Below are 14,634 nucleotides of genomic sequence, written 5' to 3'. Positions count from 1 at the left end.
GCGCCCAGAGTGGAGGATTGAAGCCCTCCTCCCACATCCCAATATACATCAAATAAAACGTAATCTAGGAAAATTTTTAAAAAGAGATATTTTAGGCGCTAATTCCGTGGATTATGACTTACGTGGCATGTATTGGGGTTGGGGTGTGGGAGGAGGGTTTCAATCCTCCACTCCATACAATCCATATTCTTTGTGAAATTCCGGGTTGATTTATTGTGTGTGTGTTTTCTTTTTTGTGTAAGCAGTCTGTTGTGTAATAAGTTCCAACTACATGGATTTCAATCTTTATTAATTGCATAGCCCATGTATGATGTATGTAGCATTTCCACGAACCCACATAAGATCATACATTCATCCAATTGTTTTGTTCTGAGTTGTACGTCTTTATACATTCTGCCAGATTAGGATTAGATCATCTCTCTCTCTCTCTCCTCTCTCTCTCTCTCTCTCTCTCTCTCTCTCACATGCTTATTTCCTATACTCTCTACTCTTTGATGAAGATCACAAGCAACCTTCAACATCCCATGCATGAAACTATTGAAGTGTTAGTTTTCTTTCCCTCTCCAACAAGAAACTAAAGCAACACCCACACTCACTTTCCTCCATCTCTATCTCCTTGTCTGAATTTCTCTAATTTAGTACTTCCCAACAAATAGATATAATGTTACCTGATAACCTTCCCTCCAAGCCGGTTTCAGACCATTCCCAGAGCTCTGAAAACCGTAAAATCGTCCCACAGAGACCACCTGTGCAATCCCCAGAATGCCCTCGATGTGATTCTCCAAATACTAAATTCTGTTACTATAACAATTACAGTCTCGCACAACCAAGACACTTCTGCAAGACTTGTCGAAGGTATTGGACTAAAGGAGGTGCTTTACGTAATGTTCCGATAGGTGGGGGTTGTCGAAAACACAAGAAGATTAAATCAAATTCAAGAATCTCAGATGATTTCTCTACAACATCAAACATCGGTGGATTGAAGGTCTTTAATGGGTTCTCTCCTGCAATGGAGTTTCAACTTGGTAGACTCCCTTCTGTTCCAATTGCTACTAATCCTTCTAGTTTTTATAACGATGCATCAACAAGTTTTGGTTCTTTTATGGGTTTTAATGAAGGAATTCAGGGAATTTGTTCAGTGAATGTTCACAGTAACCTTGCATCTCCAATCGAGTCTTTGAGTTATCTAAATCAAGATCTGCACTGGAAGCTACAGCAACAGAGATTGGCTACGATTTTTGGTGGAGAAAATCAGACGGAGAGCAGTGTTTCTTCTACTCTACTTGAAAACCAGGCACAAAAACTACAACCCATTTCATTTCAGAATCTGGAGATTACAAAACCGGATGTTTGTGCCATTAGTAATCCAAGAATGAGTGGTATTGTTATTGGTAACACACGAACAAGTACAAGCACCACCAACAGTACCATATGCAACTGGAATGGAATTCAAGTGTGGAATGATTTACATCAATACGGTGATTTGTCTCAGTAAGAAAGATATGACCGTCAGATATTAGTCTCCCACTCATTTGATCTATCCATCTATCTCTAAATTTTATGTTTTTCTTTTTTTTTTGTTCTTAGGGTGGAACTCAATATGACAAAGGTGAAGTTATTGATGGTTGTAGCTGTAGTTGTTGATAATGAAGTTGAAGGGTGGTGGGTAGTCTTTGTTAAACAATTTCTATACCTCCTCAGACCTTTTATTCTCATATGATGAAGGTTGTGCTTGCATGCAAAATCTCTCTTTCTTTCTCTCTGGGTGCTGTATGGATTTGAGATTAATATTGAATGAACTTAATGGCATATTTTTAACTTGTTTTATGTTCAGTCAATCTTGAGAACTCTCACTATCTCTATCAGAACTTCAGTAGGACTCGGAGAATCTCATGGTCTACTGATACTGAATAATATTTAAAAACTTAAAAGAAAATATAGCAATTGCAGTTGGCATGGTGTCCCATAGCCGTACCAAGAGAACCTAGCTTCTAATCTCTCTCTCTCTCTCTCTCTCTGGTTATTTATGTAATAATTAATTCCAGTGTGTAGTATCTGGTTGTGTCTGAAAAAGTCGTGTTCTGGAAATGGATTGAATGCTAGACTGTCAACATTTTGAATGAGAGAGATAGAGAGAATCTTAGGGTTCCTATCTGTCAAATATGATCTCTATTTTTTTAAAGCTTTTTGGGGCTTTGGAGTGAGTCTTGAGTCTTCCATGCCCAGCATATCAGTGTAAAGTGTAAACTGTAGATTCAAGGGTCCTTTTTTCTTTTTTTTTGGTTACCTTCGTTTTCTTATTATTTGGCCTCCTTAATTAGCCTTTTTAAAATTTCCAAAAATGATCTTATACTTTAGTTTGCAGGTTGTTGATGTGGGTTTCACCACTACAAGTCAATTTACATACCTATTCCTTCTCTAGTTTTTCTTTCATAGGCATTTCTTCTCTTGTTCATGCCAACTTATTTTTTCTTTTCCTATATGTTCTCTTGATTTATTTCTTTCTTCTTTTTTACTAATATATGAGATCACGCATGATACAAGTCTTGGATTTAGCTATGTCCGCCTTCTAGTTTTAAGTTTGCAAACCATATTACTAAGAACCATGTTAGCCTTACTAACTTAGTAAGATTTCGAATCTTATTAGGAGTTGTTGGATCCACATGGATTATCGTATTGGCAATCTAACACCACAGTCTTCTAGATTTCATCGAAAACTTATATTCAAATGAAAAAAAAAGGTTGAAAAAAAACATTGAACTTGAATCAAAGTGTTGAAAATGGATGGACCAACGGTAAACTTTTATTTTTTATTTTAAAAATTCTTAAAATTTTGTCCTCTACATTCTATTACCCTATGACCTCAACCATATTTTTGGATGCCACAAATCGATGCCTTAAGAAAACTTTCCTTACTAAAAGGCAAGGGCAACAACTGAACTCAAAGCCTCAAACTTCACTTGGTGTTCTTTTGAGGGAAGCTTTTTTTTATCCTACATTTCTCACGAGCTATCGGGAATCCTTATAAATGACTATCTCGTAGGTTTCACTATTTTTAGTGAGATAGTCACTTTAAAGTTGTGAAATTGTCATTTTAAGCCTCGAATTCGTTACCGTCCACGTTTTTTTAATTAAAATGAACAGTGAGTCAGAATTGTAAATTCATCAAATTCAGCTCACCAAATGGTAATTCACCCTTAATTTAAAAATAAAAATAAAAAGAAAAAGAAAAGGGAGGGGGGGGGGGGGGGGGGGAGCCCTCTAACCCCAACTTATAAATAATAATAAAAACTTGGAAAGGAAAGTGTTTTCTACTACTGAATACTGACAGTATAGGCAGTACAAGATCTACCTTTAGATATCTTCTCCTTTTATCGCTTATACATTCTGAAAAACACTTCTAGTGCAACGACAGTTTCCACCACTCTCTCTATCTCTCTCCAATTTCATTAAAGGAGGTACGAAAGCTCCAGACCTACTTAAGGAGGGTTTTTGAATGCCTCCACTTCATATCGTTTGGTTTAACGAGAAAAGAAATTTCTTCCTTTTTTTCATGTATACTTTCTTTTTAAAAAAGATAAAGGTCTTCTTACGAAGGTCCGTTGCTTTATTTTTCTTCTTTTCTATCACCAGTAGACAAGAATTGAATGGGCATGAACATATAATCACAAAATAATTAGGAATATGTAAACTACAAATAATTGTAATTTATTATGATATATTTTTGGGTGAATTACCATTTCGTGAGTTGGGAATGAGTTATTTACAATTCTGGCTACCTGTTCATTTTAATTACCAAAACATGAATGATCACGTTTTTGATAAAAAAAATTCAGAACGGTAACGAATTCAATGGTTTTAAAGTGACTCTTTCCAATTAGATATCTTAAACTTGCAAAATTGTCACTTTATGTTAGAGATAATCCCACATCGTCTGAGTATCATGACCTTGGGTTGTATATAAAATTGAGACAATCCTTACAAGCCAATTTTGTGATAATGAGTTGGGCCATGGGTTTTTACATGGTATCAGAGCGGGTAATCATAGGGATGCAAAAGACACACTACACATGAGGGAAAGTGCAAGAGGTAGTTCCACATCGCCTGGATATCATGACACCTTGGGTTGTATATAAACCTAGGGCAATCCTCACCTTGGTAGTTGATTTTGTGAGGATGAGTTATGCTCATGGGGTTCTATATTTTAAACTTCCGAATTCATTCATGTTTAGGTAATTAAAATGAACAGGGAGTCGGAATCGTAAATTCACCAAAAGTTGATCAATTTTTCGTAAATATCCCTTTTTTTTATTTCTTCTTTTTTATAAGGTAAGGTTTTATTATAGATATATATTAGGTTTGTTTCATGGAAAGAAAATGAAGGAGGAAAAAAGTAATAGAGGGCTCAGGTGAACTGAAGAAGATGAAAGCGTGACTTACGTGAGAACCCCACTCAGAGAAGGCTTTTGTTAATTTGGTTGTGTATGAGTTGTTTTCTTTGCCAACTGCGAGAAGCTCATGACATTCCATATAGAGAGAGATTATATTTTGTATGAGAAGGTTTAGGATGTATTCATGCCCATCATCTTTGATAGAGACCAATCCCTTAGAAAATCTGAATTTCTTTTCCCATGTCAATTGTTTGTTGGACATTCTTAGTGTCCAACAACGCTCTACACTGGATTTTTCTTTTTTAAGCTTAAAGAAAGGTTTAGATTCTCTGTTAAAATAGATGGTTGAGATAAGAGGAAAAATCCAAAAATCCTAGAGATTACTATTTGTTTTCTAGGGTTAACATGATTTGTTGCTCTTGAATATCGTAAACTCATTGTCCATAGCTAAAGTTGTTTTCATTCAATCTTTATGCTTTTATTATAACCAAGATGATTTCTTATCAGTATTAATATTTAATATATTTTTAACATTTGAAATTTATTCTACTTTGAAGGTTCAAGATGAATATTTCGATTTGAAACAACATTTTTTCAACTATTACTATATATTTTTCTAGTTACCATCATCTCCAATATTTCATTTTGATCACTTTTTAAGATGTAAAGAACTAATTGGGGCTCTCGGTGGACCAGACTTTAAAAGAGTTCATCCAAATTATGCGTCAAAATCCCAATCCAAACCTGGTCTGTTTAATGGTCGAATAGGGCCAACAGGTGACAATCCTTACTCGACATTCATTTGTCTTATGGGATTAGAAGTTTTGAAATGTGCTGATTTTTTGTTAGTATGATCTTTAAGGTAAGAAAATCATCCTCACAAAAAATCAGCCCATTCTAAAACTTCTAACCCTATCAAAATTTGTTTACAATTTAATGGTAAAAATTAACAGTCAACAATTCTTCAACTTATAAACCACTTTTGATGGGGTTGAAAGTCTTAGAATGAGCTAATCTTTTATGAGTATATCTCATCACCATGGAGATCATCTTCACAAATATATATATGGGTTGGGATCAGGTGACAATCCTTATTTGACAATCATTTGTCTTATAGAGTTAGAAGTTTCATAATGGGTGGACTTTTTTGTGAAGATGATCTCCCCACCATAGAGATCATCCTCACAGTATATCAGGATATTTTAAAATTTCTAACCATATAAGACTAAGGATTGTCAACATGGATTGTCCAAATAACGATTGTAACCTAATCCAAAATCTCAACTCATATATATATATATATTGCAAAGATGATCTTTATGGTGAGGAAATCATACTCATAAAAAATCAGCTCATTTTGAAACTTCCAACCCCATCAAAAGTAGTTTAAAGTAAAGAAAACCTTTATAATATATTAAGTGATATAGGATTAGTATACATATTTGAAATTTTAGGAGTAAATTTTTTTTAGCAATTACAATTTTTTCTAATAAAGCATAAATCCTGATTTTTTTTGTAATACATGTGCGTTTGCACATGCCACCTCCTAGAATGTATAAAAGGAAGGGCCTAATATGGTGGATGGGGGCAAGATTTCCATGGAAGAGGGATCAACTCCCACCCTTTGTCATACGAGAAATTTTTTCGCTCACAGAAATATGGGATCCACCAATCACATGTATCCACGTGTATTGAATGGCATTCTTAATTTACAAAAGTGCCCTTGATAGTTACAAAACTATGCTTGTATGCTTGAAGCACTAAGGAGTCTGTGAGCAAAAAACGACTCTTTGTCATACCCATATCTTAGTGACAAAGTCAGTTTTCGAGGAAAAGAAATCAGAAAAGGCAAAAATATACTGTTACTTAACATAATATTAATTTTTTTTATTTTTTATAAATTGCATATTAAGATGTAATATAAAAATGTACTTTTCAAAGCTTTGTGAATAATTTTGGATTATCCATTGAAAAAAAAATGTGAAATATCGGAGAATTTTGTCACTATGGCCCATATCTCTCACTTTAAAGCCCAACCACTCGTCCTCTTGAGAATTGTTTTACTGAGAGCAATGGCTGGCCTATGATAAGCACCGCATCAATATACATGACGTACACATACTCTGGATCCAACTTTCAGTAAGGCAGGGAGAATCAGATGGTTGAGAACATCTACTTTTGTTGATTGGTTTTATAACAAAGTTGATGGAAGAAGATTTATGGCATGGGACAGAGAGAAAATGGATTATTTTGCCATTAAACCACTTTCACAAGCTATCCCCATGTTAAGGGTTTGACAATATTTTACTTCATGATGCACCCCTCTTTTATCATTCCACTAGTTGTCTAGTACGGTCTTTAATTCTATGTTATGAGATAAACTCGTCGCCGATGCATGTCAAAAAGATAGAGCTTGATTCATCGTTGTTTTTGTAACGAAATTGTGAAGGATCATCAGATCAATAAGCATATAAGAGATGTTTTCTTCAAGCAGGATTTTACAGAGTTTCAAAAGAGAAAATTTACTTTCAGCTTCATACACAAATGAAGTACAAATTAATAGCACTCGTGAAATGCAGATTTAACTCTTAGAAAGGAAAAAAAAAATTGTTGAATACTTCCCTACTCCTCTACCTCAACCAACCCCTAGTTTTATCTCTGTCTTTGATTCCTACAACCTGATCTCTATTGACTCTGCTGTGGGAAGAAAGCCTTTGGGAAGTAGTAACTGTTTTTGTTGTCCTCGTAAACCTTGCTAATGCCTTTGATGGGTCGCTTTGCCTACTAGGTTTTTCCAACTCGTTTGGGATTTGCCTAGCTTTTTTCAACTCGCTTGGCACCATCTTCTTCTCTAGTAAAGGAATTGATATGCCACAAGTGTTCTCAATCTCGCCATTTCTAATTTCTCTTTTCCTTCTTATCTCCCGAAGGGAGTCAGTCCCTCGTAGCAAATCAGACTCCTGATTTGTCACACGGTTGATTGAGTTTGAGCTCCTTAGAATCTGGGGATCATAATCACTCACAGACTCCTCGATTAATTGGGCTTTTACCTCATTCGGAGTGGATCTTGACTTCTCAGCTGAATTTATAAACTCTGACCATCTATCTCGCTCTCTTAGTCTGTCTTCAAGCTCTTTAACCTGCCATATCATTAGAACAGATATCAGCATTTGAAGCTTTCTATTCTCTATAACTAAAGTAGTATCCAACAAAAGTATTGTTTCATATGTTTTGGCACGAACCTTATAATGAAGGAATAAGGACTCCGAATTCTGCTCTGTTTCTTTCTCTTTCAGCTTCTTTTCAAACTCCTTAATCTGTATGTCACAATAGATAACATAAGTTATTATCTACAATTCGTGAGAAGAAGACAAAGACATCTCCTTTAGTTGCAACAAGCCAACAACCTTTTGTTGAAGGATCACGGACTCATACTGTTGTTGGGCTTGTTCTTTCAGTTTGTTTTCAAGCTCTTTAACCTGTGGAACATAATGGAATTAGTTAAACACTTCTTGCTTCGTTTTCCCAAGGAACGTGTTTTGTCTCCATTCATGGTTTACTGTACTTGTGCCTCCACTTCCAATGCAATGGATTTTCAGGACACGGGTGTGTGTGTGTGTGTGTGGGGGGGGGGGGGGTTGCCCCTTTTTCTCGTTTTTAGTTATTGAAGTGAAGAACAAACCTTTTGCTGAAGTGCCATAGACTCTGAGAAGTCTCTCTCTTTCATCTTGTTTTCAAGTTCCTTCACCTTTAACAGAAAAAATAAAGTCAGATATCAAACGGTTGCTGGGTTGCCTATGACGGAAAAAAAGAAGAAGGCAAAATCAAATTATTTATCTAAAGAGCAACCTTGTGTTGTAGGCTGGTGCAAGTCTCTTCCCTCCCCTTCAATTTCTCTATCAGTTGCCAATGTTGCTTCTCCAGTTGGTTGTGCATCTCTATCTTTGAATCAAGCTGCACTTCGAGTTCTTTGACCTTTTCCTGTTGGTTTTTACAAAAATTATCTTTGGATCTTGCCTTGTTTTCCAAGTTTTGAAAGTCTTCATCTCGCTTGCGTAGGAGCTCATCCTTAGATCTGGATTCCTGCTTTGCTTTATCAAGCTTTAGGAAAATTAGAAACAAGAAAAATGTTAGTGGCAACGCACATTCAGCTCATCAATGTAAAACGACAGGTCTTATTAGAATAGAAAGATTAATTAACTAATGAAAGAAAGTGCTTTCCAATAGCAACTTACCATCATTTTCATCTTCTGCAGCTCACCCGTGTCAACTTGCTTCTTTGCAGGACCCATCTCAATGCCCCTAACCCGAGTCGCAAAATTTAATGAACTTAATGTCTCACCCAAGTCATTTTCTGAAGGGCTGATTTGCACAAACATCAGAGTTTTAGAGTCACCCCCTGCAAGCATAAATCAGGGGGGGAGAGAGTCAACAAAAGAAAGAAACAATAATATTTAAGAATCTGATTAGTTAATCTAGTATGTCAACTAAGACTTACCCAATGAATCTTGAAGTAAATGTGTCAACTTGGAGTTCCTGTCAAAGCCCCAAGAAAGGAATCAGAATATGAAAACTGATACAAAGTTAGTCAGACATATAAGCAAGCTATGGATATAAACCTATAAGGGATGTGGCTGCTTTTGTTTGCAAGAGCGGATATGACATCCCCAAGAGCTGAAAGTGATCTGTTGATGTTTTGAGCCTCCTTGAGTCGTTCCCCTTGCAAATCAGTCTTGGCAAGCCTCTCACTGCCAGCCAAATCCACAAGCCAAAGCTTGCTCTTGGTGCACTCCCCATTTATCAGGTTTTTTGCTCTTACCATTATACAAAGCATGCTGAATAAAAGTGGAGAAAGAATAAACTACATAAATATAAACACATTTTTCATGATTAAGAACATAAATGGGAAGAAAAGCCTCGTTGCCACTAACCAGTGAGATCGACTACTGTGCTCATTCACATTGTTAGATCCAACAGCCCTGGCATTGCTTCCAGCCTGCAGTACATTCCAGACCTCCTTTATGTTCTCAACTTCAGCTTCCACGATTCCGGGAACATGATGAACCCCTTCAGAAGCTTGCCTTATCTCCAACCTACAGTACAATCCAAACCCAAATTTCCATATAATTAGAAAACTTGTTGATTCATTACTCCCCAAAAAATAAGACATTTTTTAGGCCTAATGAGTCACGTTCAGGGACTCCCCCTTAGGCTTAAAAGATGTACGAACTCTGCTGAGTTTTCCTGAGTCATTTTATGGAACAAATGATAATCAATTTTACTTCTTTGTTGATGGTGAAGTAGCAAGCAAGTCCCTGATCTGCTCGTTGTAGACTTCGAGCACACTAACAGATATGCTATATGTGAAAGTTTCACTCCTTTCCTTGGCAATTTTAAATAACTCCTCTAAAGTCCTATAATTGACTCCTCGGTTATTCACGGTACCCTCCATTGTGAAAGTCTTTCCAGTCCCTGTTTGCCCATATGCAAATATACAAACATTGTATCCATCCAAGACTGAAACCACCATTGGTGAAGCATCCACAAACACATCAACTGTTAATAACAAAAAAAATTCAAGTCAATATCAATATTTGCAAATATTCCTAGTATGTTATGTTAGGCATGGAAATTGAGTATAATATACACATACCTTGATCATCTTTTGGGGTAAAAACGCGATCAAATTTGAAGCTCTTCTTTGTGGAGCCACCAGTAAATACCCCAAGATCTCCATCCTTGGCTGCATCGAAGTCTACGACAGTTGAATATCCAGCTGAGCACTCTTCCTTGCTTAATGGGCGGCACCTACAAAAAACCCTAATATTCCCTGAAATATAACAATTAAAAGAAAGATCTTAAGTCACTTGATTAGAATGCTGAGTATATTAATGACACACCATCAAAATCCTAAAATAAAACGTGCCTTTTGCTTCCTGAATTTGGTTATGCAACTTCTTTCTCTTGGCTTGCTCTTCGCTGTACTTCATTTTTAGATCCTCGAATTGTGCAACTATAAATAGATTACATCAAGAGCCATGAATACATAAATTACATCAACAATTTGCAAACAAATTTGGACTCAAAACATACCCAAGGCTTGAACTGCAAAGACCATTTTATTCAATTCGGGAATTGAATCAGCACACTCATGCGCATCATGGGAAAGCTGGGATTGCTCTCTTTTCATAGTCTGCAAAAAGATCTAATTAGTGCAACTGAAAACTTAGCTCTAATTCAATAAGAAAACGAATTTCTTCTTGTTACCTTGATCTTTTCATCTAAATCATTAATTGCTGCAACCCAGTACTTTTTGTCGCGTTCATACCTACTAGAAACATCCTTCAAATTTGCCGCTTGTTTTTCCATTGCTCGATCTAAAATAATCCAGAGGAGGATAAGAAGCAATCCAATTACAAGTTTTAAGAGGATGCAATCTAAGCCACCCTTCTAAGGAAAAATATGGTCACGGCATTAGATGATCTCCCATGCAAAAAAAAAAAAAAAGACCCAACTAAAATGACCACAGCCCATCAACTTATAGAATCTCTACAGAGTCCATATTTCTTCCATCCTTAAAAAACAGTGTGATAATTAGTGAATCCAATTTGATCTCACTTACCTAAGGAGTCAGCTTTGAAAATCTTATCGTCGAGTTCCATCCTAACCTTGTCTAGCTGTTCATTTGCAGCTCTCAGAGACATCCAAGCCTGGTGGCATTCATTTGTTTGAAGCTGACATTGGCTAGTCAATTCTTGTATCTTCTTCTCATACTTGGCGATAGATTTCAGTTGCATAAGTTTATTCTACAATCACTCGAAAGAACAAATCAACAACCACCCAGATTGCTTCAAAGTGTGTAGTCTACATCTTATGTTGATTTTCTCACCTGAGTCGTAGTAACTTCTATTTCTGAAGCACAGCTGTTGCATATGAGATATTCAGGTTTCTTCACCTCGGAAGCTGAATTATATTAGCAACACAGCTCAAGTTAAGTCTAATTAGAACTGTTAAATCTAATTGGATGTCATATTAAACAGCAAAATATACCTGATAATTTGGATGCTTTTCGAATGCAAATCCCACTAACAACTGGGCTTCCATGAATTCCTTGGAACCTTAATACAATTGCTCCATCCTCCCCAACAGAAACCCTAGCATCGACCAGCCGTAAAGGCTTATTGGCTCCAACAATAGAGTAGATATCAAGTTCAGACAAAACCTGCCATCGTTGCCCAATAATGGTATTCCTCAGTATTGATCAAAGATTCATTTTTAAATAAAAAACAGTAAATTGTAAAAGCTTTTATTTAAAAATTGTCTTGCCTTCTCTTCTTGCACAAAGACATTGAAGACCCTCATTCCTTTAGGTCCGTTCGTGAATACGATCTCCACAAAATGAAGATCAACAAAATAATCTCCAGGAAGGAGATTTTGAAACTTGTAACAGAAATTTCCACATCGTGCAGACTGATAAATGTATGAATAATCACCACCGTCGATAATGCTCTCACTTGTACTCGAAACATGTCCACCTTGAAAACCAATATCGGGCTTGAATTTCATATTGGAATCCCCTTCCCTTAAATCCTCACCACCTCCAGCATTCACAAACATCACAAAATCCTCTGGTGCAAGAGAACAAATACTAAGAAACTTAAATCTGGTTGAAAAGAAAACACGTTAAATAAAAACACAACAAGCCCTCACCAACTAAGCTGTCCAAGTTTACAAACCCAACTCTGTCTAACAAACGAAATTCTTGAATGCATCCAAGTGATGGAACACCCATTGTAATCTAATTATTCTAATGCTGAGTTCTGATTATTATGTGTTTGTATGAGATTTAGAACTAACTAAGGGGGAAGGATATAAACCTCAATTTTTTAACACTATGCCTTACATTGATAAACCCTAAATCTGAGAAAAAACAAAAAATCCAAGATCTGGGAAAAAAAAGATCAAACTAATTCCCATGTATACCAAATTTGATAAAAAGGAATATAATGTTCTAATTATATTTAAAAAAAGGCTTGCCTCCCTATGTAGAAAAATCCATGATTTCATATACATTAGAATCATGTAAATACTAAATAAATAGATCAAACTAATTCTTAAGCTTAAATCAATGCTTACTGCATCGAACAATGGCCACTATATATTGCTTAATTACTCCCCATTACATCTCAAGGAATGAGCCAAGACTGTTTGAACCATTAAATTTCCTTCAACCTAATTGAGAATATGGGGGAAAACCTCATTCAAATGTCAAAATATATAGCCAATAAAACTTAAAACCCTAGATCTGATTTTTCAGTTGAAGATGATAAGGTTTTAGATCTGTCCAAGAAAAAAAAAGGGTATCCAAGATCTGAAAAAAAAAAACTGATCAAATTAAAAGAGAACTGCAGAAATTAAAGACAAGAACTGCTAACCCGTGCAATCAATCTCTGTGAACCCGGAAGGAACAAGTCTTGAACCCGAACTACAGAGCATCGAATCTAATGAAGCTTCGTCGTCGTCGTCGTCCTCACCAGAGTCTTTGTGCCAAAGTCTCGAAGATCTATCTTGATTCAGAAAAGGCGATGTGATCTTTGGTAGATCCTTATCGATATCATACACCCTAGAAAAACAGGAATCTGGTATTAGGGTTACTGGGATGTGGTGGGAAGTATGTCTATGATTTTCTTCCATCGAACGAGACTTCTGGGTAGTCAAAGAAACCCCAAGATCTTCAAATGCAACAAGAAGGGAACCCTTACTGCGTTTGGAGGAGGCGAGGAGCTGAGATTTTCTTATTTTTTTCCACTTTTCTTCACTGATGAACGGTAAAATCTTCAAATTTCAAATTTATATGACCGTTTAAATCGACTGACCGTTTCTCCTTTTGTGGTTCGGGACCATGGTGGGGTCGATTGAATTTATGAGGCTCTCTATGGCGCTTCTTATTAACGGTAGGAAAACATACCTTTTTAATTTGAATGAATGTATGTACCGTCCTGCTCAGCCGGACCAAATCAGAGTCGCTGCGTATCCATGGATTGCCACCTTAGAATGAGAAGCTGTTTTTTACACGTGGAACAATGGAACAGAGGCGGGACAGAACCATGACTAGTTTTAGTTTAGAGGACCAAAGAATACTTCCCATTTTGAAGGAAGAGTGTGGCAAAATATTTAGGGTTACAAATCCCATCCAATTCAATTTTCCCAAAAAAAAGTGAGATTGAATGAACGGTCCACGTCGCGTCTTCTATTTGAAAAATAACTTGGATATGCTTTCATTGTCTTGATTCATGTTTCCATTGGTTGTTCTCTTATTTTTAAGATCTTCAACTTGAATATTTATTTTAATAATCAGGATCCACAACGAGCCTATGTGGCACAGTTAGGTAGGAGTTTTAACACATTGGACTAATAACCAAACCGTTTTCTACAAAGCTCACAGTCCAATGTTTAAACACCATTCAAAACATGTCACGTAGGCATCGTATGTTGCCATAGGAGTGGGACAGTGCTTTGGATCGCTTACACTTAACCTAATTAGAGGAGTATATTGAACTCAAGTGAGTATGCCCAAGCTATTTCTGTCAACTTTCTCTTAATTTATCGTTTATTAGAAGTACTTGTATATTTGATTAAGCTCATTAATTTATAATTTTATCTTTCATCATCGATAAAGATAAAGTGATTAAAAAAAATATGGTCAATATATAAAAATAGATAAATATGTCATTAATTTCTTGATCAAGATCACCTCACTAGGAGAATTTTAGAACAAAATTTCTCAAGTTTGCCCACCACGATTGTAAAGATTTAGGAAGTACACGATTTCGTGAGGATGTCTTCTATAGAATTAATTGTCTGATTGTTATCATTCATTTAAAAAAAAATCCATTTATTCACCTTCCCCTAAACCTAAATTAATTTATTATTGAGAATCCAAGGTTGAGAGAGATAAAATCTTGAGGTTGAAGATGAGGGGTGTAAATATTTCACCCTAAAGGTTGAGGAAGATGGGTCGAAAAGTAAAATTAATGGTTTAGGGTTTTGGGGCCATGGTTTTAAATCTCATTTGAGACTAAGATGATTGTCAGAGTTGTCTCGGTATCATATGCCAATGAGACGAGTAGACAAGTCATTTCAAAGGCATGGTTTGTTCTAATTATAAGGCTTTTTTAAAATAAAAAAAATCTTGTTCGAAATGACTCAAATAAATCAGATGTCCGAGAAGACTCAGTCTCAA

The 14,634-nt window shown here is 36.0% G+C and overlaps 2 protein-coding genes across 2 annotated transcripts; one reads left to right on the top strand and one right to left on the bottom strand.

Annotated features, from left to right (window-relative positions):
• Window positions 1–474: 474 nt before the first annotated feature.
• On the top strand, window positions 475–1,800 carry LOC147409114 (dof zinc finger protein DOF5.7-like). Its single transcript, XM_086459102.1, has one exon. It carries the CDS (start codon window positions 662–664, stop codon window positions 1,493–1,495), a length of 834 nt encoding a protein of 277 aa, XP_086315228.1. The 5' UTR covers window positions 475–661; the 3' UTR covers window positions 1,496–1,800.
• Window positions 1,801–6,850: 5,050 nt separating this feature from the next.
• On the bottom strand, window positions 6,851–13,294 carry LOC147409113 (Di-glucose binding protein with Kinesin motor domain-containing protein). Its single transcript, XM_086425560.1, has 19 exons — window positions 12,827–13,294; window positions 11,718–12,019; window positions 11,442–11,613; window positions 11,281–11,354; window positions 11,014–11,197; window positions 10,659–10,768; window positions 10,485–10,584; window positions 10,318–10,404; window positions 10,045–10,221; window positions 9,674–9,947; window positions 9,323–9,484; window positions 9,011–9,226; window positions 8,890–8,927; window positions 8,627–8,790; window positions 8,241–8,492; window positions 8,074–8,139; window positions 7,799–7,870; window positions 7,634–7,708; window positions 6,851–7,531 (listed from the first exon to the last, which is right to left on the bottom strand). The coding sequence occupies exons 1-19, from the start codon at window positions 13,083–13,085 to the stop codon at window positions 7,022–7,024; spliced, it is 3,294 nt and encodes a 1,097-aa protein (XP_086281686.1). The 5' UTR covers window positions 13,086–13,294; the 3' UTR covers window positions 6,851–7,021.
• Between the last annotated feature and the right edge of the window lie 1,340 nt (window positions 13,295–14,634).

The sequence above is a fragment of the Akebia trifoliata genome, chromosome 2, assembly GCF_017979445.1.
Source record: "Akebia trifoliata isolate Shusen 1 chromosome 2, ASM1797944v1, whole genome shotgun sequence".
In the NCBI taxonomy this organism is placed as follows: Eukaryota; Viridiplantae; Streptophyta; class Magnoliopsida; order Ranunculales; family Lardizabalaceae; genus Akebia; species Akebia trifoliata.
Note: the sequence above shows the minus strand (reverse complement) of the source record. Positions and strands in the feature narration are given on the sequence as shown.

What these genes read in the sequence shown, in the direction of transcription:
- LOC147409114 (XM_086459102.1), top strand. Translation starts at nt 662, where the DNA reads ATGTTACCTGATAACCTTCCCTCCAAGCCGGTTTCAGACCATTCCCAG.
- LOC147409113 (XM_086425560.1), bottom strand. Translation starts at nt 13,085, where the DNA reads ATGGAAGAAAATCATAGACATACTTCCCACCACATCCCAGTAACCCTA. An exon ending in AGCAGCCACATCCCTTATAG is followed by an intron (nt 8,928 to 9,010) that starts GTTTATATCCAT and finishes GGGCTTTGACAG; the next exon opens with GAACTCCAAGTTGACACATT. An exon ending in CCGTGATCCTTCAACAAAAG is followed by an intron (nt 7,709 to 7,798) that starts GTTGTTGGCTTG and finishes TGTGACATACAG; the next exon opens with ATTAAGGAGTTTGAAAAGAA.